Source organism: Nicotiana sylvestris, chromosome 10 (genome assembly GCF_000393655.2).
Source record: "Nicotiana sylvestris chromosome 10, ASM39365v2, whole genome shotgun sequence".
NCBI classification, from domain to species: Eukaryota; Viridiplantae; Streptophyta; class Magnoliopsida; order Solanales; family Solanaceae; genus Nicotiana; species Nicotiana sylvestris.
Genome location: NC_091066.1, coordinates 113,665,963 through 113,687,045, shown reverse-complemented (window position 1 = coordinate 113,687,045; position 21,083 = coordinate 113,665,963). Strand labels below are relative to the sequence as shown.

The window sequence follows — 21,083 nt, the reverse complement described above, 5'->3', positions numbered from 1 at the left end:
TATGAAACTGTTGTATTTACTGCTTTTTTAAATGTGTAAATACGTGACAACATGTTTTAAATTATTGCATAATCATGCTCAACATCATATTCCACTCGTGCCGAACAAATCCCATAGCAACGCTTATAATGAGTGGTTGCACTCTTCCGATATTATCACCCCTTAAATCCGAAAAAGGCATCTATGCAGTAAAACCGGTCGATCAACAGTGTAGCCGACGATTCTGTGCCTTTCCCCCTTGAGTTGTCCGCTCAGGGTACCAGTCTAAAACCTCATAGAAACCTTACTCTATTTAACTGTGTATGCATCATAGTCAAACTTAGCCGAGTCAGTTATGTTGTCCGCATAATGACTCTTTAAGATAGCCTTGTCCAAAGTCCACTAGGTTTCCCTAAACCCAAATGGACGCTACCATGTTCTGTGCATTTATTTGGAGAACTAAATGCTTTTATGCCAATTGTTAATATTAAATAGTCGAGTCTGGCGGGGGTAAGGGCCTAACCCTTTTGTCTTGCAGAAATATGAGGCACAAAGTCCCCAGATTTGACATGGTCACAAACATCCACCAAAAATTGCTAAGCTGGTGGGAGGATCTCTACTCTAGTGATCAGACCCTTGTTCGGAAATATCTAGTCAACCTACCTTCCCTCCTGGAAATCCAACCCAACAACAAGGTCATAGAAGCAACTACTTTATTTTGGGATTGTGAGAGGTTCGTGTTCCACTTCGGGGACATTGAAATGACACCCTTGATAGAAGAAATATGAGGATTGGCCGGTATACCATGGGAAGCTCCGGGTTTGTTAATGCCTGAGAACTGTAAGGGCAGGGGTTTCCTCAAAATGATGGGTTTAAAGAAGAATCCAGAACTGACATGTCTGAAAGAATCCTATATCTCTTTTGATTATTTGTACGAGAGGTACGGTACAGCAAATCCTACCGTACCTATCCGAACGAGTTTGCTATCACCTCATTAGGGCATAATCACCGAAGGGTCTTTGTATTCATGTTCTATTTCCTAGGTATGATCGTGTTTCAATGAAGAAAGCAAGGATCCATACCAGGTTAGCTATGGTAACTAAAACTCTAATGGAAGGAATTGGTGGGAAATCCTTCAGCATTGTGCCCATGGTCATTGCAGAAATATACCGAGCCTTGGAGAAATGCCAACGAGGAGCCAAACACTTCAAAGGCTGCAATTTGCTACTCTAGCTCTGGCTCATAGAGCATCTCCAATGGGGTGAATACCGATAAGGGATTCAACAAAGGGACTAGGATGATGATATCGCTTTTCGTCATCCGAAGTGAATGAATTACAAGCCCAACATATTCGCCCAACCAGAAGATGCCAAAAGATGGGTAGAGTTATTCGATAATCTAACTGAGGGTCAAGTACAATGGATGTTCGAGTGGTTCCCTACCAAGGAATTCATTGCCCTATCCAGGGATGCACCATTTCTGATATTGATCAGTCTGAGAGGAACATCGTCCTCTCCGGGTTATGAGGCAAGCTGGTAGGAAGCAGATTATACCCAGGGTCGACAAGATGAGTCATTTCCGGGCTGACTTCCAGGCTGATGACAGTCCTTATAAGTGCCAAGCTCAGCATATTTGGCACTACAAGATCGTCATGGGGAGAGATACCATCAAGCAAGACAGATACCATGCTGGTTGTGCTTCCTACTATTCAGGATGGTTGGAAGATAATCACAATGGTCTGGGTCAATCAGGGTTTACTAGGGGCCACAGGATCGTAGATGAGAGGGCTGAGGCATAGGTTAAATACAATAAACTGCGCAAGAGGATACGGCAGTGCGAAAGCGAGCACCATAAGATACAAGAAGCCAACCAAAAGCTGATTGAGGAGGGGAAGGACATGGTTGTCAGTGCCAACAAGCGACTGGGATACTTGGAGCAAGGCATAATGGAGCTAGAAAGGAAGTTTTTTAAGAGGGTCAAGGACTGCCAAAAGGTTGAAGGAAACGAAGGACGACATCTAGCCCGAGCCTACATATGGCTGGGGCTTCGCGAGCTGGGAAAGCTGTTCGACGGAGCCAAGATGTCGAGTCTGGGGAAGGTCCTTCTGGGACCAAATAGATAGAAGTTTTCTTTTTGCTTTATGAAGTGTAATAACGCCAATGGCCACTAGTGACTTTTATTTCCTATTATTTAGTGTCAATTTGGGATTCATCTACTTTTTATCAATAAAATGAGGCATTTATCATTCTAAGTTCTACAAATCAACTCGTCATTAGGCCTACCTCGGGCACAAAGAGGTTCCCAAGTTAGGACACAACTTACATTCTACACTATGTGTTTAAATATCACAACGTTTTTTTATAATCCTCACTAACTTGTTACCTTTTTGTTTTTATCTTTTGTTTATTATTTCTCCTCCCCAAAGGTTAGTTCGTGCACTCTAGAAACATCATCTTATTCCACGAGATCCAGGGGCTCTCCACCTACTCCTCCTCTTAGTCCTGTCAAAAACAAAGGGAAGATGGAAGATTTGAACAACACCAGAAAGGAAAACTCAACTGAAAGGGTAGAAGTCACTCATGGTCATGGTATTCAGGTTTCCAAAGAAAATGCATCCCAACTCAAACAAAAGTTATTGAAATTCCAAGAAGAACTTGATCAAGTTCAGAATCTGGAAAATCTGTCATTTTCCCTCACTACTCCAGATGTCAATTTCCCAAATGCTCAGAACCCCGCACCCCCACAAAATATCCCAAAGCAACAAAACTATCCTGCTTCTCACCACCACTGCAACAACCGCCATACTTCAAACAATACTCCGCTGCTCATCCTAGAACCCCAAAATTACACAAATGACCACTTCCACACCCATCATAACACCCCCATCTATGTGGAGACTATGCCACATTCCACCCAACTCATCTCAAACACACCCGAGTCTAATGATAAAGACTCGATCATCAGGAACCTAGCTGAGAAACTTAAGAAATTGACTAGCCGAATTCAAGACGTTGAAGGAAGCAAGGGAATTGAAGGGCTAAGCTACGAAGATCTTTGCATACAGCCCGATGTCGAACTGCCCGAGGGGTACAAACCTCCTAAGTTCGAGATGTTTGATGGTACAGGGGTTCCAAGGGTCCATTTGAGAACGTACTGTGACAAGATGGTTGAAGTAGGGAAAGACGAGAGAATCCGCATGAAGCTTTTTATGAAGAGTCTGAAAGGAGATGCTTTGTCTTGGTACATTAGCCAAGATCTAAAGAAATGGTCAAGCTGGGTAAGCATGACATCCGACTTTATGGACAGGTTCAGGTTTAACATCGAGAATGCACCGGATATGTTTTATATTCAGAATCTAAAGAAGAAGCCTACAAAAACATTTTGCGAGTATGCTACTCGTTGGAGGTCCAAAGCTACTAAGGTCAGACTGGCCTTAGAGGAGGAACAGATGAACAAATTATTTGTTCGAGCTCAAGACCCGCAGTATTATGAGCGACTAATGTTGATTGCGAGCCATAAATTTTCTGACATTATCAAACTAGGTGAAAGGATTGAAGAGGGCATCAAAAGCAATATGGTTACAAACTTCGAAGCCTTACAAGCTACAAAGAAGGCCTTGCAGTCTGGTGGTGTGTCTAAGAAAAAGGACGTAGGAGCCATAATGGTCGCACAGAGAACCAAATCTCCTGCCAAATACCAAATTTACCCAACACCTCCACTCACATATCAACCAACTCCGAACTACCAAGCACCCTCACCCTCTTACCAAACTCCACCACCCACGTATAAATCACCCCCACCTCCCACATATCAACCTACTTCACCCTGATATACCTAACCCCCACATGTTTACCAAGCCTACAATACTCAACTATTCCATTATCAATCACCTCCTACACGCCAAAACTTCCCTAGACCTCGACCAAACTTTGACTGAAGGCCTCCTAAACAATACACAACCATTGCTGAACCTATTGACCAGTTGTACGAGAGACTCAAAGATGCTGGTTATGTCACCCCCATCCCTGCTATAACCCCTGAGAAACTTTTTCAGTGGGTTAACCCAAACAAATCCTGTGTATAACATTTTGGCATGAAGGGACACACCATCGACGAATGTCGTTCTCTAAAGGAAAAGATCCAGGCTCTGATTGACAACAAGATTATTGTGGCAAAAGAAACTGCTCCAAATGTCCACAATAACCCTCTGCCAAACCATAAAGGTGGAGGCATTCACATGATTAGAATAGAAGATGATTGGGATCCCGATGGGTCAATCGGGTTGATCGTAGAAGGTGATGACCCAAAGAAGCCAATAGTTACTCTTAATCTGATCGTGGTCCAGGTTCAGCCATCTAGAGACACTGAGGTAAATATGCTTGTGCCACTTGAGTTTGAAGCAACGTCATCTGCAAAGACACCAGCGCCAATTGAGGTGGAATTTGTGTCAACAGCAAATGCACCCACACCGTTTGAAGTTACAGTTTTACCACCCAAGGCACATGCTCCATTTTGGAGTAAAGATAGCCACGCCAATCCTAGTGGCGATGTTGACCATGACGCGATTCCATACAAAGTCCATACCATGGGACTATACAACCGAGGTAAGAAGGAAAGGCAAGGTCAGGTTCGAAGAAACTGTTGCCGTACAAGGTATGACGAGAACTAGTAGTGTCTATACCCCTGAACATTTAGCTGAGTCAAGCAAGCAGGCCTCCAATCGGCCACCCATCATCAAGATAGGTCCCAACGATCTTTGGAGAAAGATACAGGCCAAAGAATACTCGGTCATCAACCAGTTGAACAAAATACCGGCATAAATCTCCATACTTGCTTTGCTACAAAATTCTGAGGCACACAAGAATGCTTTATTGAGGGTGCTGAGTGAAGCATACGTGCCAAGCAACATCACTGGTGGGGAGATGGCCAACATGGTAGGACAGGTATTGGAAAGTCACAAAATTACTTTTCATGAGAATGAGCTACCACCTGAAAGGTAGGGACACAACAAAGCACTACACATCACTGTGCAATGCGAAGACTACTTTATCACCAGAATCTTGATCGACGGCAGTTCTAGTCTCAACATTTGCCCGCTAGTAACACTCAAGAAGTTGGGAAAGGGACTGCATGAAATAAAGGACAGAGCCATCAATGTGAAAGCCTTCGACGGTTCCCAGAGGTCCACTATTGGGGAAATTAGTCTGTGTTTGCAAATGGGGCCAACTTGGTTCGATGTTGACTTCCAAGTAATAGACGTACCAGCATCTTACAATCTGCTATTGGGATGGCCATGGATTCATGCTGCTGGGACCGTAGCGTCAACACTACATCAGGCGGTAAAGTTTGAATGGAATCACCAGGAGGTGATCATTCACGGCGATAGTAGCAACCCCATATACAATCGCCAGACCATTCCGTAAATCGAGGGAAGACGGAAGCTAGGAGGAGAGACTTACCATCACATCAAACGGGTAAATGTTGTCGACAAAAACAAATAGTAGGATAACAAGATCGAGAGTATACTGAATTGAAGTGGGTACGAACCTGGAAAGGGCCTCGAAATGAACCTCCAAGGAATCGTCAAGCCTGTAAAACTCAAGAAACATGGCACCACTTTCGGTCTAGGATATGAGTACACTTGAGAAGAGTTCAACAAATGGTCGTCACCATGGCACTGTCCTTACTATCTGTTGGAGCAGCCGATACCACATCTGGAGCAGACCTTCCAACCGGCCAATATTATCTATGGGTTAGAAGAAGAGGAAGCACTAGCAGTAGTAAAGAATTTATTCCTAGAAGATGGTGTCATGGATTGCTGTGTTGTTCTCGAGGAGGATAGGGAGGAAGGCCCTTCCATACAGGGTGTAAGCAGAGGAGCATGCCTCAATAACTGGACCATCAGGACAACCAGAGCCCGACGAGCCTCGGGGTAGCAAGGCTAAAACAAGTATCATGCACTGTTTTTATTTACTAAATGATTTTCTTCTCGCATTTTAATTCCCGCGATAAGATCTTCAATGTTCAAAACAATTAGGCAATTTATCAAAGCATTTTGAATTTTCTTATGAATCAACACTCATTATTATTTCTCTCATTACTTTACTTATACAACATTACTATTATTTATCTTGATGAACCAATGACTGCGACATGCAACGAGACAACGCAAACAAAAAGACATAGATTCAGAGGAAGATGACATACCGAAAGAGATTGTTGAGGAAGTTGAGAATTTTGATAATAGACCTAAGTTCAACCTGGACGAAATAGAAGTTGTTAACTTGGGAAATGCATAAAATGTCGGAGAAACACGAATCATCGTTCACTTATCGCCATCAGAAAAGAAGGAATACACAGAATTTCTAAGGGAATATGAGGACATATTTGCCTAGTCATATGATGACATGACTGGTCTGAGTACATCTATTGTGGCTCACAAACTGCCAACTGACCCAACATGTCCACTGGTAAAGCAAAAGCTCAGAAAATTCAAACCTGATATGAGTCTGAAAATGAAGGAAGAAGTCACTTAGTAGGTCAAAGCTAAGGTTCTCAGGGTAGTAGAATACCCGACATGGTTAGCCAATATCGTGCCAATGCCAAAGAAGGATGGGAAGATCAGAGTCGGTGTTGACTACCGGGATATCAACCGGGCCAGTCCAAAAGATGACTTCCCTTTGCCAAATATACACATCATGATCGACAATTACGCCAAGCATGAGTTGCAATCATTTGTAGATTGTTTCGTTGGTTATCATCAAATCTGGATGGATGAAGAGAATGTTGAGAAAATGGCTTTCATCACACCGTGGGGAATCTATTGTTACAAGATGATGTCATTCGGCCTAAAGAATGCAGGGGCCACCTACATGAGGGCCATGACTACTATCTTCCATGATATGATACACAAGGAGATTGAGGTGTACGTAGATGATGTTATTATAAGGTCCAAGAAAGCCACTGATCATATGGAAGTTTTGATGAAGTTTTTAATAGACTGCGAAGGTACAACCTAAAACTAAACCCCGCAAAATGCACATTTAGGGTTCCCGCTGGGAAATTGCCTGGGTTTATTGTGAGTCACCAAGGAATAGAACTGGATCCGTCAAAAGTCAAAGCTATTCAAGAATTGCCACCGCCAAAGAGCAAGAAGCATATGATGAGTTTCTTGGGAAGGCTTAATTACATCAGCAGGTTCATAGCACAGTCTACAGTTATCTGTGAGCCGATCTTTAAGATGTTGAAGAAGGACGCCGCTACTGAATGGACTAATGACTACCAAAAGGCCTTCGACAGAATCAAGGAGTACTTGTCAACACCACCAGTCCTGGTCCTCCTGAGCTAGTTAGACCCTTATTACTCTACCTTGCAATATTATATGGAGCTTTCGGTTGCGTTCTGGGGCAGCATGATGAAATGGGGAGGAAGGAGCAAGCCATCTATTACCTCAGTAAGAAGTTCACCCCGTACAAGGCCCGATATTCTCTGTTAGAGCGCACCTGCTGTGCTTTGACTTGGGTAGCTCAGAAGCTAAGGCATTACTTCTGTGCCTATACCACGTATCTTATATCAAGGATGGATCCTTTGAAGTACATCTTTCAGAAGCCCATGCCCACTGGCAAGATAGCCAAGAGGCAAATCCTGTTGAGTGAATTTGACATTGTCTACGTAACTCAAAAGGCAATCAAGGGACATGCACTAGCAGATCATCTTGCTGAAAACCCCGTGGATGGAGAATACGAACCCCTAAAAACATATTTTCCTGACGAGGAGGTATCATTCATAGGAGAGGACATTGTAGAATCCTATGATGGTTGGAGAATGTTTTTCGATGGAGAAAAAAATTTCAAAGGAGTTGGTATAGGAGATCCTAGTATCATAAACTGGTCAGCATTATCCGATGTCTGTCGAACTCAGGTTCCCGTGCACCAACAATATAGCCGAACACAAAGCCTGCATCTTAGGGCTCAAGATGGCTATTGACTTGAACATTCAAGAGTTGTTAGTGATAGGAGATTCAAACTTACTTATACATCAGGTACGAGAATAATGGGCAACCAAGTACTCCAAGATACTCCCGTATCTGCACCATGTGCAAGAATTGAGAAAGAGGTTCACAAAGACGGAATTCCAACATGTTCCCAGAGTGTAGAATAAGTTCGTCGATACATTGTCCACCCTATCATCCATGATACAACATCGGGACAAAAACTTCATTGATTCCATTCTAGTAAAGATCCATGATCAGCCAACTTATTGTGCTCATGTTGAAGAAGAAGCAGACAGAAGGCCTTAGTTTCATGACATCAAGGAATACTTCACGAAAGGGGAATACCCAGAACTTGCAGATCCTACTTAGAAATGCACACTTCGGAGGTTATCCAATAACTTCTTTCACAGTGGAGGAACCCTGTATAGGAGGACTCCTGATCTGGGATTACTAAGGTGTGTCGACGCAAAAGAAGCATCCAGGCTACTAGAGGAAATTCACGCTAGGACTTGCGGTCCACATATGAACGGTTTTGTCTTAGCAAAGAAGATACTCCGAGCTGGTTACTTTAGGATGACTATGGAGATGGACTGCATCCAGTATGTCCGAAAATGTCATCGCTGCCAGATACATGCAGACATGATAAAGGTACCTCCAAATGAGCTTAATGCAACAAGCTCACCATGGCCGTTCGCTGCTTGGGGAATGGATGTTATTGGACCAATCGAGCCTGCCGCTTCTAATGGACACAGATTTATTCTGGTAGCCATAGACTATTTCACCAAGTGGGTAGAAGAAGCATCTTACAGAGTAGTGACTAAGAAAGTTGTGGCAGACTTTGTCCGCGATCACATTGTTTGTCCATTCGGGATTCCAGAATCAATCATTATTGACAATGGCTCCAACCTCAATAGTGACTTGATGAAAGCTATGTGTGAAAATTTCAAGATCAGACACAAGAATTCTACAGCCTACAGACCTTAGATGAACGGGGCCGTAGAAGCCGCCAATAAGAACTTCAAGAAGATACTAAGGGAAATGATAGAGAAGTATAAGCAGTGGCAAGAGAAACTATCATTTGCCTTATTGGGGTATCGCACCATAGTCCGCACATCAACTGGGGCAACCCATATATGCTAGTTTATGGTACAGAAGTCGTCATTCCGCCGAAGTGGAAATTCCTTCCTTAAGAATCATACAAGAAGCAAAACTCGATGATGCAGAATGAGTGAAAAGTCATTATGAGCAGCTGGATCTTATAAATGGAAAGAGGATGAATGCAGTTTGCCACGGTCAGCTTTATCAGAACAGAATGTCCAGAGCCTTCAACAAAAGAGTCAAGCCGAGGCAGTTCACACCGGGGCAGCTGGTATTAAAGAAAATTTTTCCACATCAAGATGTAGCCAAGGGGAAATTCTCTCCCACGTCACAGTTATCGGTTCATCTAAAAAAATATTATTATTATGTCATATTTTTACTAAATCATGCATGTCTATTAATGAAACCGCCTTGTTTAGCAATGCTACCCCAATGATTACATACAGTATCACCAGATCAAAGCCGAGCAGGTCAAGCAGAGCCAGCGAGGGATACGAACTAACCGCCCCCCTTTACAAAACTCATGATTTTTCTTTGGATGCAGGCATTTGAATTGCAAAATCATCAAATATACTATACACTCACGAGACAAACATTGTTCTGGAATACAACTCTGAGGATCGTTGCACTTACTCACAGTTGCTATCCGCACACAACAGTGTCCCCAGCAGGCACAATATCCCCAGCAGTCACAATATTACAATCTGCCATTAGCTAAGAAAGCTCTATTACCATTTGCTATCTTATTTTTTACATAAGGCTACTATTCTACCTTCCGAGGTTAAGCTCAACCTACATCTGCATTTCTACATTGCATAAGGCTACCATTTTGCCTTGCGAGGTTAAGCTCTACCTCCATCTGCATTTCTGCATTGCATAAGGCTACCATTCTGCCTTCTGAGGTTAAGCTCTACCTCCATCTGCATTTCTGCATTGCATAAGGCTACCATTCTTCCTTCTGAGGTTAAGCTCTACCTCCATCTGCATTTCTGGATTGCATAAGGCTACCATTTTGCCTTCCGAGACTAACTGCTGTCTCTATCTGCATTTTCTACATTGCATAAGGCTACTATTCTGCCTTCTGAGGTTAAGCTCTACCTCCATATGCATTTCCACATTGCATAAGGCTACCATTCTCCCTTCCTAGGTTAAGCTCTACCTCCATCTCCGTTGCGCGGCTGAAAGATCGCCATCTTATCTACATCTGCATGGCTGAAAGATCGCCTCATACTGCATTTGCATGGCTGGTAGATTGCCTCATACTGCATCTGTATGGCTGAACGATCGCCCCATACTGCATTGCATGGCTGAAAGATCGCCACATACTGCATCTACACGGCTGAAAGATAGCCTCATACTGCATCTGCATGGCTGAAAGATCGCCCCATACTACATTGCATGGCTGAAAGATCGCCACATACTACATTTACATGGGCTGAAAGATCGCCAAATTTTCCAAAGGCATCACTGTTTGGAGGCACCATTTTCATAGCCCGAGAATACCATGTCATGGCCAGAGGACCCCTTTTAATCTTTTGCATATCATTATTCAAAGCATCATGGTTCGGAGGCATCCTCCTCATAGCTCGAGAGCATCATTTCGTGGCCTGCAAATCCTTTATTATATGCTTCATGGCCCAGGACATCATGGTCTAAGGACGTCATTCTAGCCATCCGAAGACAATCCTCATGGTCCGACGAGAATTTGCATCATGTTTAAATTTATGCACAATATATGCTTGTATTGCTTATTTGTAGGTAAACCGGTGAGCAACGTCCATCTCAGCAGGAGCGATTCCGCTCCAGTTCCTGCAGCCATGTAAAACCTTAACCATTCCCCGCCCTGAATATTGCGTCCGTTCTCGAAAGTCTCCATCGGCATACTCCGCTGACGGATCCTGAACTACATATGGCCTGATTACTGTAAGACCAGGTATATGTTGGCAGCTAAGAAGCCAGGGCGCGGCCTAATCCTCTTTGAACAGTTTCGTTCGGTCAAAATTGGCCATCATATCTTTACCGAAAACTCTTCCATTCTTCCCGTGTAAAGAGGGGCAACTGTTGATACCCAATTTTTTTCCTGTATATTTTTAACATGCAAAATACTTTCAAATAACATATGTATGCATATATAAGCATGTCCAAATAATTTATTATTTTTTCTTAATTTTTAAAGATTTTTTTAAATCAATTTATTGCCCTATTTTATACAGAAAAACTCAATAATTATTACCAAATTTATCATTTTGGTGACTCATTTATTGGATTTTCATATTTATGCTAAAATATAGCTAAGATAAATTTTACATATTTTTACAAATTTATGTAGTATTTGTTAAAGCTAAATTGCATATAATTGCAATATTATCCTCTTTTGGATTTAATTACGTTTATATTTATAAAAATTAAATCCAGTATTTAATTTGATAATTATATACTATTAGTCATTTTAGTACCTTAAATTTATTTCGAGAAATTATTTTACTATTTTTTATAAATCAAATAGGGAAAAGTAGCTATTTAAATATTAGCTCAATTTCATTTCGATTATAGCCCCAATTCGGACCCCAATTGAATTCAATTTAAACCCAATTTTACCTCGACCCAATTCCCATTCAAACCAACCCATGACCCTTTTAAACAATCGCCCAAATTCCCGTTTAATCCCAGCCGTTAATCGTCTAGATCAACGGCTCACATTAACCCTTTCCTAAATTAATTTCTAACTACCCCCAAACCCTAACCATTTCTTACCTACAGCCGCCTCTGAATCCCCCTTCTCTCTAAATCGTCTCTCAAACCCTAGTCGTCACCATCAACTACCACCCGAAAACCCCCCAAATCCATGGCTTCTAAGACCATTGGAGGCCTGTATCCACCTCCTTTGGCCTCTATGTGCCCGATTATTATGGTTTCAAGGCCAGATCATGGAAGAACTTGGTTAAGACCTGGGTCGATTTCAGTTTATGGTTGTTCTCCGGTCATCTCTGATCTTCCCCCGGCCAGCTATGGCTATTCGAGTCGGATTCTTGACTCTACTTCTTTGATCGATGGTCTTCAAAGCCTTTCTCACCATTTGGGGTTCTTCTAAAACCCTAACCTTTAAGGTTTTTCCGATTTCTTTTAGATCTGTGTTTTCTCTAAGCTTTTAAACATTTTTCCTCAAAGTTTCTTCTAAGACTCTACCTTTAAAAGCTTTATCCTTTTCGATTAGGTTTTCTGTTAAGTTGTTTGAAACATTTTACTGTGTTTCCTTATGCCATTCTTCTACTTGATTTTGCTTGTTAAGGGCCTTAACTCTTTTCGAGGTTTCTGATTCTATTTTTGTTAGTATTTGTTCGATTTATTTATTTTTCATCTCTAGACTTGGTTGGTGGTAAAAACCCTAAAATTTTGGGTTCATTCGAGTTCTGAGACCATTTTCTCTGTGATTTACTTGTTCATCATCTCTGAATCCGATTGGTTTCAAAACCCTAATTTCGTTGGGGCCTATTCGAGCTTCCGAAGCTGTTTCACCTGTTTGAAGTTGCTCGATTGGATTCGAAATCCTTTTTGTTTCAGCATCTGTTTCTTTATGTGATTTGTTTTCTTGCAATCATTGAAAGTAGACTATACTTTTCAAAAAGGGCTTTTTTTTACTTGACCCTTTTGCATACTTCTGATACTCTCTCTTTTCTCTATTACTAAGTTAATGAAGTTGACCTATGTGACTACCATGTTTCAATAGTTCACTGTCTACTGACTTTGTGATTGTTATTGCATGTTGCTTCTCTTTGCCATAGTTTAGCCTCACATGCCTAATGTTTTGTGCACTCTATTTATATGCTAAAACAGGACTCATGGTTCTCTCTTTGATTGACTCTGAGCTCCTTGTTTCTGGGCTTGATTTGAAAACTTTCCTTAGACTTTCGATTTTCCTATTTTAACTTGGTTTATTTGCTTACTCATGGCAACCCATGTTACTCTCCTTAGATCAGTGATTTCGAAATCCTTGATTCCCTCATTTACTATGTACTGATTTTCGATTATCTCCATATTCTGCAACTTTATTTTGTCTTCTTACCTTATTTAGATTAACTGAGTATTTCAAGGATTATTCATTAGTTTTTCCCTTAATTGAACCTCTATGTACTTACCCCTAATTGTCTATTCTTCACATGATGCTCTACTTAATTTCTTTCCTTAAATGTTTTCTGCCTATTACCGTTTAAATTTAACTCCTTAATTAAAGGAAGTACTTATACTAATTTGATTTTAATTAGTACATAGTTCCATAATTACTGCTAAAATATGATTCTTGCCTTATTTTCTACCTGTTTTCAAACTATAAGTACCTTGCTCTTTCATTAGCACAAACACACGAACACTCTTAGTTCTGAACTCACTTACACTCAAAACATTCTCTTTTGCTTCACTACTTCTACTGTGGCCTATTTAAGCTGGCTGAAAGCCAAAGCTATATTTCAAAAATCCCTGCTACCTTTCTTTACTACGCTTTGCTTCTTTAAACTGGTATGTCCTAATTAAGTTTTCAGCATCAACAACAACATGGTTACTTAATATTCTTGCATTCTTGTCTGCCTACTGCTTGTATTTAATTCAGTACATTATTTTAGCATGCTGTAATTTCTTTCTTCCTATTCTGAATCTATGTATTATGAACCCTAAATCCCTACCTCAATGTGTTTGATACTTATGGTTTGTTTGATGCATGGCAGTATGGAACATTGTTGTCCATAACTCGAACTTGAACCCCTGGGATCATAACCTCTACGTCTCTCTGATGTTGTGTGTTCTGGTAGGCTTATAGGCATGCCAGCATCTTCTATTGCTGTGCATCCCCAAAGCTGACCCTTGCCTAAGTACGTAGGCTCTTTGCAATAAATTCCCAACCCCTGAACCCCTTTTGTGTGAAGTTATCAACTCTGTAACTGTTTCCCAGCACCTGTTTCCTTCCTTTATTCGTAAAGCTCTATTTCTGCACTTCCACTCTCTCTTAGACTTATGTTCTGCCCCCCTCTTGTGAGACTTGCCTCGGGACCCATGAGCTCCCTCTAAACTTTGACACATGAGGGCTGGCACTTCCACACTGCACTTGTCCCTATTCTGGTTATGAAACTTGGGTGTGAGCACTGCCCGGGGTCCTATTGAGGCCCTTAGGGAATTCTGACACACTCAAGTCTGAAGAAAGGCTTTGGATCAATGGTATTTGAGTTGGTTTATCTCATAACTTAGAGAGGAAGTCAAGAATCAGGCTTCCTCTGGTTGTACTTTTCTGATGTAATTTATTATTCTGATTTGTAATAAGTTGTAATAAGCATTTGGGGGCTAGCTAGTAAAAAGGGTTGGGTAATATGCATGCAAGGGTAGAAAATATGCCTACAGGACGTTTTATATTCTGCATATGCAAACTTTATTTAGAAAACATGCCTATAGGGTACTTTTTAATTTTGCATATTCGAAACTTCACCTAGAAATCATGCCTATAGGGTGTTTTAAATTCGGCATATTCACTACATATAAAAATCATGGCTATAGGGGTTTCTAAATAAATCTAATTCGTTTTATTCACAGTCAATGTTAGATTTCATGCTCCTAGGAACTAAAATCAGTAATAGTAGATATTATCGCCTGCAGAACCTGTAACTGGTTTAATTTTTAATTTTGTACATTCTGAACCTCTTTTAATAACCTAATTCAATCGCTTAACAAGGTTTAGCAAGCATGCCAATAGGACCCCGCCTAAACATTTAGGCAAGCCTTAGAGTAATAACTGCAAATTGAATCCGCGTTGTTAATCGCTACGACCAGCAGGCAGGCCTGATTTGGACTTCTTATCTGAGTTATGTAATAAACTAATCTGCCTCAATAATTAATCTCCCTCATCTTCAGTATTTTAAATCGGACCTAAGCAGTATGTGTAAGACATGCTATTTTATGCGTTTTGTTTGAGGAGGTATACCTTAGCCTATATGCTTATGTGTTTCCCCTTTAATATGCAGTATGTGTTTTTTTGTATGTCGTCTTAGAGTTTTTACCTTTGAAACTTCAAATAAGCCTAATATCCCTCCTTTTTAGGATTAGTAGTCCTAAGTGCCTCCGGGACTGATAGGAATGGGACGGGTAATAGCATGCAATAATTAATCGAGACTAATCCGTGCTTTAATACCTTAACGGGGTGGGAAGGGTAGATATGGATATGATGACCACGCGATAATGTCACGTGTAGCCCCTTATTGAGGAGTGATTACCGGACATTTTGTGGGGTGATCCATATTTTTAGTTAACTTAGGAGCCTCCTTTATTCTTTATTCTTTTTTTTAGTATTGTAACTCTTTATTTAAAAATCAGCTCTTTGATCGTTCTTTCAAATTTTTTTACTTTCAAACCATTATGTATTAAAATCCCCTCTTATTTGAGCCTTATTTGCTTATATGTTAATTGCACCCGAATTCACAATAACTGGCCGGGAACCACACTAGTGGATTTTGAGTGGTGCCTAACACCTTCCCCTTAGAATAATTTTATGCCATTGCGCTATCTCTGGTTATTCAAATCAAACCCCATTAGTGTCCTAATGCACCTTAATCATTAGGTGGAGACTCTTCAAATGCAAACTTATCTCCCAAAAGGAACGAGTTGTCCCTCCAAATGTCATAAACCTGATTTCGCGAGAAAAAAAGGGCGCGACAACATGGCTATTTTGCTGGGAATTTTTAGGCTTTTACCATTTCAGACTATCATTGTGAATTTATGCTTCTTTACGTACAATTATTTGTTCATTCAATTCCCTTTTCAACTGCAAAACTGACTTATCTTTTGTTTCTTTCCTTTACTACTGCTTTGAATTATGAAACTGTTGTATTTACTGCTTTCTTAAACGTGTAAATACGTGACAACATGTTTTAAATTATTGCATAATCATGCTCAACATCATATTCCACTCGTGATGAACAAATCCCATAGCAACGCTTATAATGAGTGGTTGCGCTCTTCCGATATTATCAGCCCTTAAATCCAGAAATGACATATTTGCGGTAAAATCAGTCGATCAACAGTGTAGTCGACGGTTCCCTGCCTTTCCCCCTTGAGTTATCGGCTCAGGGGTACCAGTCTAAAACCCCATAGAAACCTTACTCCGTTTAAATGTGCATGCATCATAGTCAAACTTAGCTGAGTCAGTTATGTTGTCCGCATAATGACTCTTTAAGATAGCCTTGTCCAAAGTCCACTAGGTTTCCCTAAAACCAAACAGACACTACCACGTTCTGTGCATTTATTTGGAGAACTAAATGCTTTTATGCCAATTGTTGATATTAAATAGTCGAGTTTGGCGAGGGTAAGGGCCTAACCCTTTTGTCTTGCAGAAATATGAGGCACGAAGTCCCCAGATTCGGCATGGTCACCAATATCCACCCAAAATTGCTAAGCTGGTGGGAGGATCTCCACTCCAGTGATCAGACTCTTGTTAGGAAATACTAGGCAACCTACCTTCCCTCCTGGAAATCCAACCCAACAACAAGGTCGTAGAAGCTGCTACTTTATTCTGGAATTGTGAGAGGTCTGTGTTCCGCTTCGGGGACATTGAAATGACATCCTTGATAGAATAAATAGGAGGATTGGCCGGTATACCATAGGAAGCTCCGGGGTTGTTAATGCTTGAGAACCGTAAGGGCGGGGGTTTCCTCAAAATGATGGGTTTAAAGAAGAATCCAGAACTAACATGTCATAAAGAATCCTATATCCCTTTTGATTATTTGTACGAGAGGTACAGTCACAGCAAATCCTACCGTACCTATCCGAACGAGTTTGCTATCACCTCATTAGGGCATAATCACCGAAGGGTCTTTGTATTCATGTTCTATTTCCTGGGTATGATCGTATTTCCAATGAAGAAAGCAATGATCCACACCAGGTTAGCTATGGTAACTAAAACTCTAATGGAAGGAATTGGTGGGCAGCCTTTCAGCATTGTGCCCATGATCATTGCAGAAATATACTGAGCCTTGGAGAAATGCCAACGAGGAGCCAAACACTTCGAAGGCTGCAGTTTTCTACTCCAGCTCTGGCTCATAGAGCATCTCCAATGAGGTGCATACCGACAAGAGATTCAGCGAAGGGACTGGGATGATTATATTGCTTTCCATAATCCGAAGCGAATGAATTACATGCCCAACATGTTCGCCCAACCAGAAGATGCCAAAGAATGGGTAGAGTTATTCGATAATCTAACTGAGGGTCAAGTACAACGGATGTTCGAGTGGTCCCCTACTGAGGAATTCATCGCCCGATCCAGGGATGCACCATTTCTGATATTGATCGGTCTGATAGGAACATACCCTTACATCCCCTTCTGGGTTATAAGGCAAGCTGGTAGGAAGTAGGTTATACCCAGGGTCGACAAGATGAGTCATTTCCAAGCTGATGACAGTCCTTATAAGTGCCAAGCTCAGCATATGTGGCACTGCAAGATCGTCATGGGGAGAGATACCATCGAGCCAGACAGATACCATGCTGGTTGTGCTCCTTACTATTCAGGCTAGTTGGAAGATAATCAAGATGGTCTGGGTCAACCAGGGTTTGCTAGGGGCCACAAAATCGTAGATTAGAGGGTTGAGGCACAGGTTAAATATAATCAACTGTGCAAGAGGATCTGGGAGTGCGAAACCGAGCACCGTAAGATACAAGAAGCCAACCAATAGATGATTAAGGAGTGGAAGGACATGGCTGTCAGTGCCAACAAGCGATTGGGATACTTGGAGCAAGGCATAGTGGAGCTAGAAATGAAGTTTCTTAAGAGGGTCGAAGACTGCCAAAATGCTGAAGGAAATAAAGGACGACATCTAGCCCGAGCCTAGCTGTTGCTGGGACTTCGCGAGCTGGGAAAGTTGTTCGACGGAGCCAAGGATGACGAATCTGGGGAAGGTCCTTCTAGGACCAAATATATAGAAGTTTTCTTTTTGCTTTATGAAGTGTAATAAGGCCAATGGCCACTAGTGACTTTTATTTCAGGTTATTTAGTGTCGATTTGGGATTTGTCTACTTTTTATCAATAAAATGAAGCATTTAGCATTCTAAGTTCTCCAAATCAACTTGACGTTAGGCCTACCTCAGGCACAAAGAGGTTCCCAAGTTAGGACACGGTTTACATTCTGCACTATGTGTTTAAATATCACAACGTTTTTTTTATAATCCTCACTAACTTGTTACCTTTTTGTTTTTATTTTTTGTTTATTATTTCCCCTCCCCAAAGGTTAGTTCGTGCACTCTGGCAACATCTTCTTATTCCACGAGATCTAAGGGCCTCCACCCACTCCTCCTCTTAGTCCTGTCAAAAACAAAGGGAAGATGGAAGATTTGAACAATACCAGAAAGTAAATCTCAACTGAAAGGGTAGAAGTCACTCATGGTCATGGTACTCAGGTTTCCAAAGAAAATGCATCCCAACTCAAACAAAAGTTATTGAAATTCCAAGAAGAACTTGATCAAGTTCAGAATCTGGCGAATCTGTCATTTTCCCTCACCACTCCAGATGTCAATTTACTAAATGCTCAGAACCCCGCACCCCCACAAAATATCCCAAAGCGACAAAATCATCCCACTCCTCACCACCACTGCAACACCTGCCATAATTCAAAAAATACTCCGTTGTTCATCCCAGAACCCCAAAACTCCACAAATGACCACTTCCACACCCATCATAACACCCACATCTATGTGGAGACTATGCCAAATTATACCTAACCCATCTCAAACACACCCGAGTCTGATGATAAAGACTCGCTCATCAGGAACCTGGCTGAGGAACTTAAGAAATTGACTAGCCGAATTCAAGACATTGAAGGAAACAAGGGAATTGAAGGGCTGAGCTACGAAGATCTTTGCATACAGCCCGATGTCGAACTGCCCGAGGGGTACAAACCTCCTAAGATCGAGATGTTTGATGGTACAGGGGATCCAATGGTCCATTTGAGAACATACTGTGACAAGCTGGTTGGAGTAGGGAAAGATGAGAGAATTCGCATGAAGCTTTATATGAAGAGTCTGAAAGGAGATGCTCTGTCTTGGTACATAAGCCAAGATCCAATGAAATGGTCAAGCTGGGTAAGCAAGGCGTCCGACTTTATGGACAAGTTCAGGTTCAACACCAAGAATGCGCCATATATTTTTTATATTCAGAATCTAAAGAAGAAACCTATAGAAACATTTCGCGAGTATGCTACTCGCTGGACTTCCAAAGCTGCTAAGGTCAGACCTGCCTTAGAGGAGGAACAGATAAATAAATTCTTTGTTCAGGCTCAAGACCCGTAGTATTATGAGCGACTAATGTTGATTGAGATCCATAAATTTTCTGACATTATCAAGCTGGGTGAAAGGATTGAAGAGGGCATCAAAATCAGTATGGTTACAAACTTCAAAGCCTTACAAGCTACAAATAAGGCCTTGCAGTCTGGTGGTGTGTCTAAGAAAAAGGACGTAGGAGACATAATGGTCGCACAAAGAACCAAATCTCCTGCCAAATACCAAATTTACCCAACACCTCCACTCACATATCAACCAACTCCGAACTACCAAGCACCCTCACCATCTTACCAAACTCCACCACCCACTTATCAATCACCCCCACCTCCCACATATCAACCTACTTCACCCAGATATACCCAACCCGCACATGTTTATCAAGCCTACAATACTCAACCATCCCACTATAAATCACCTCCTACACGCCAAAACTTCCCTAGATCTTGACCAAACTTTGACCGAAGTCCTCCTAAATAATACACAGCCATTGCTGAACCTATTCACCAGTTGTACGAGAGACTCAAAGATGCTGGTTATGTCACCCCCATCCCTGCTATAACCCCTGAAAAACCTTCTCAGTGGGTTAACCCAAACAAATCCTGTGCATGCCATTCCGTCATGAAGGGACACACCATCGATGAATGTCGTTCTCTAAAGGACAAGATCCAGGCTCTGATTGACAACAAGATTATTGTGGCAAAGAAACCTACTCCAAATGTCCGCAATAACCCTTTGTCGGACCACAAGGATGGAGGCATTCAAATGATTGAAATAGAGGATGATTGGGATCCCGAGGGGTCAATCGGGTTGATAGGAGAAGAAGATGACCCAAAGAAGCCAATAGTTACTCTTAATCTGATCGTGGTCCAGATTCAGCCATCTGGAGGCACTGAGGTAAATATGTCTATGCCACTTGAGTTTGAAGCAACGTCATCTGCAATGACACCAGCGCCAATTGAGGTGGAATTCGTGTCACCAGCAAATGCACCCACACCATATGAAGTTGCAGTTTTACCACCCAAGGCACATGCTCCATTTGGAGTAAAGATAGCCACGCCGATCCCAGTGGCGATGTCGACCATGATGCGATTCCATACAAAGGCCATACCATGGGACTATACAGCTGAGGCAAGGAGGAAAGGCAAGGTCAGGTTCGAAGAGACAGTTGCCGCACAAGGTATGACGAGAACTAGTAGGGTCTATACCCCTGAACATTTAGCTGAGTCAAGCAAGCATGCCTCCAATCAGCCACCCATCATTGAGACAGGTCCCGACGATCTTTGGAGAAAGATACAGGCCAAGGAATACTCGGTCATCAACCAGTTGAACAAAACACTGACACAAATCTCCACACTTGCTTTGCTACAAAATTCTGAGGCACACAAGAATGCTTTGTTGAGGGTACTGAGTGAAGCATATGTGCCAAGCAACATCACTGGCGGGTAGATGGCCAACATGGTAGGACAGGTATTGGAAAGTCACAAAATTACTTTTCATGAAGATGAGCTACAACCTGAAGGGTTGGGACACAATAAAGCACTGCACATCACTGTGCAATGTGAAGACTACTTTATCACCAAAATCTTGATCGACGGGGGTTCTAGTCTCAACATTTGTTCGCTGGTAACACTCAAGAAAATGGGCAAGGGACTGCATGAAATAAATGACGGAGCCATCAATGTGAAAGCCTTCGACGGTTCCTAGAGGTCCA

The 21,083-nt window shown here is 41.7% G+C and overlaps 1 protein-coding gene across 1 annotated transcript; it reads left to right on the top strand.

The window, feature by feature from the left end:
- The first annotated feature begins 19,030 nt into the window (after positions 1 to 19,030).
- LOC138879825 (uncharacterized) lies at positions 19,031 to 20,818 on the top strand. The gene is made up of 4 exons (XM_070159463.1): positions 19,031 to 19,318; positions 19,436 to 19,546; positions 19,880 to 20,413; positions 20,474 to 20,818. The coding sequence occupies exons 1-4, from the start codon at positions 19,031 to 19,033 to the stop codon at positions 20,816 to 20,818; spliced, it is 1,278 nt and encodes a 425-aa protein (XP_070015564.1).
- Positions 20,819 to 21,083: the final 265 nt, after the last annotated feature.

Coding starts and splice junctions, on each gene's coding strand:
- LOC138879825 (XM_070159463.1), top strand. CDS start 19,031: ATGGTCCATTTGAGAACATACTGTGACAAGCTGGTTGGAGTAGGGAAA. Junction 19,319..19,435: donor GGACTTCCAAAGCTGCTAAG/GTCAGACCTGCC, acceptor GACATTATCAAG/CTGGGTGAAAGGATTGAAGA. Junction 19,547..19,879: donor GTGTGTCTAAGAAAAAGGAC/GTAGGAGACATA, acceptor CCTATTCACCAG/TTGTACGAGAGACTCAAAGA.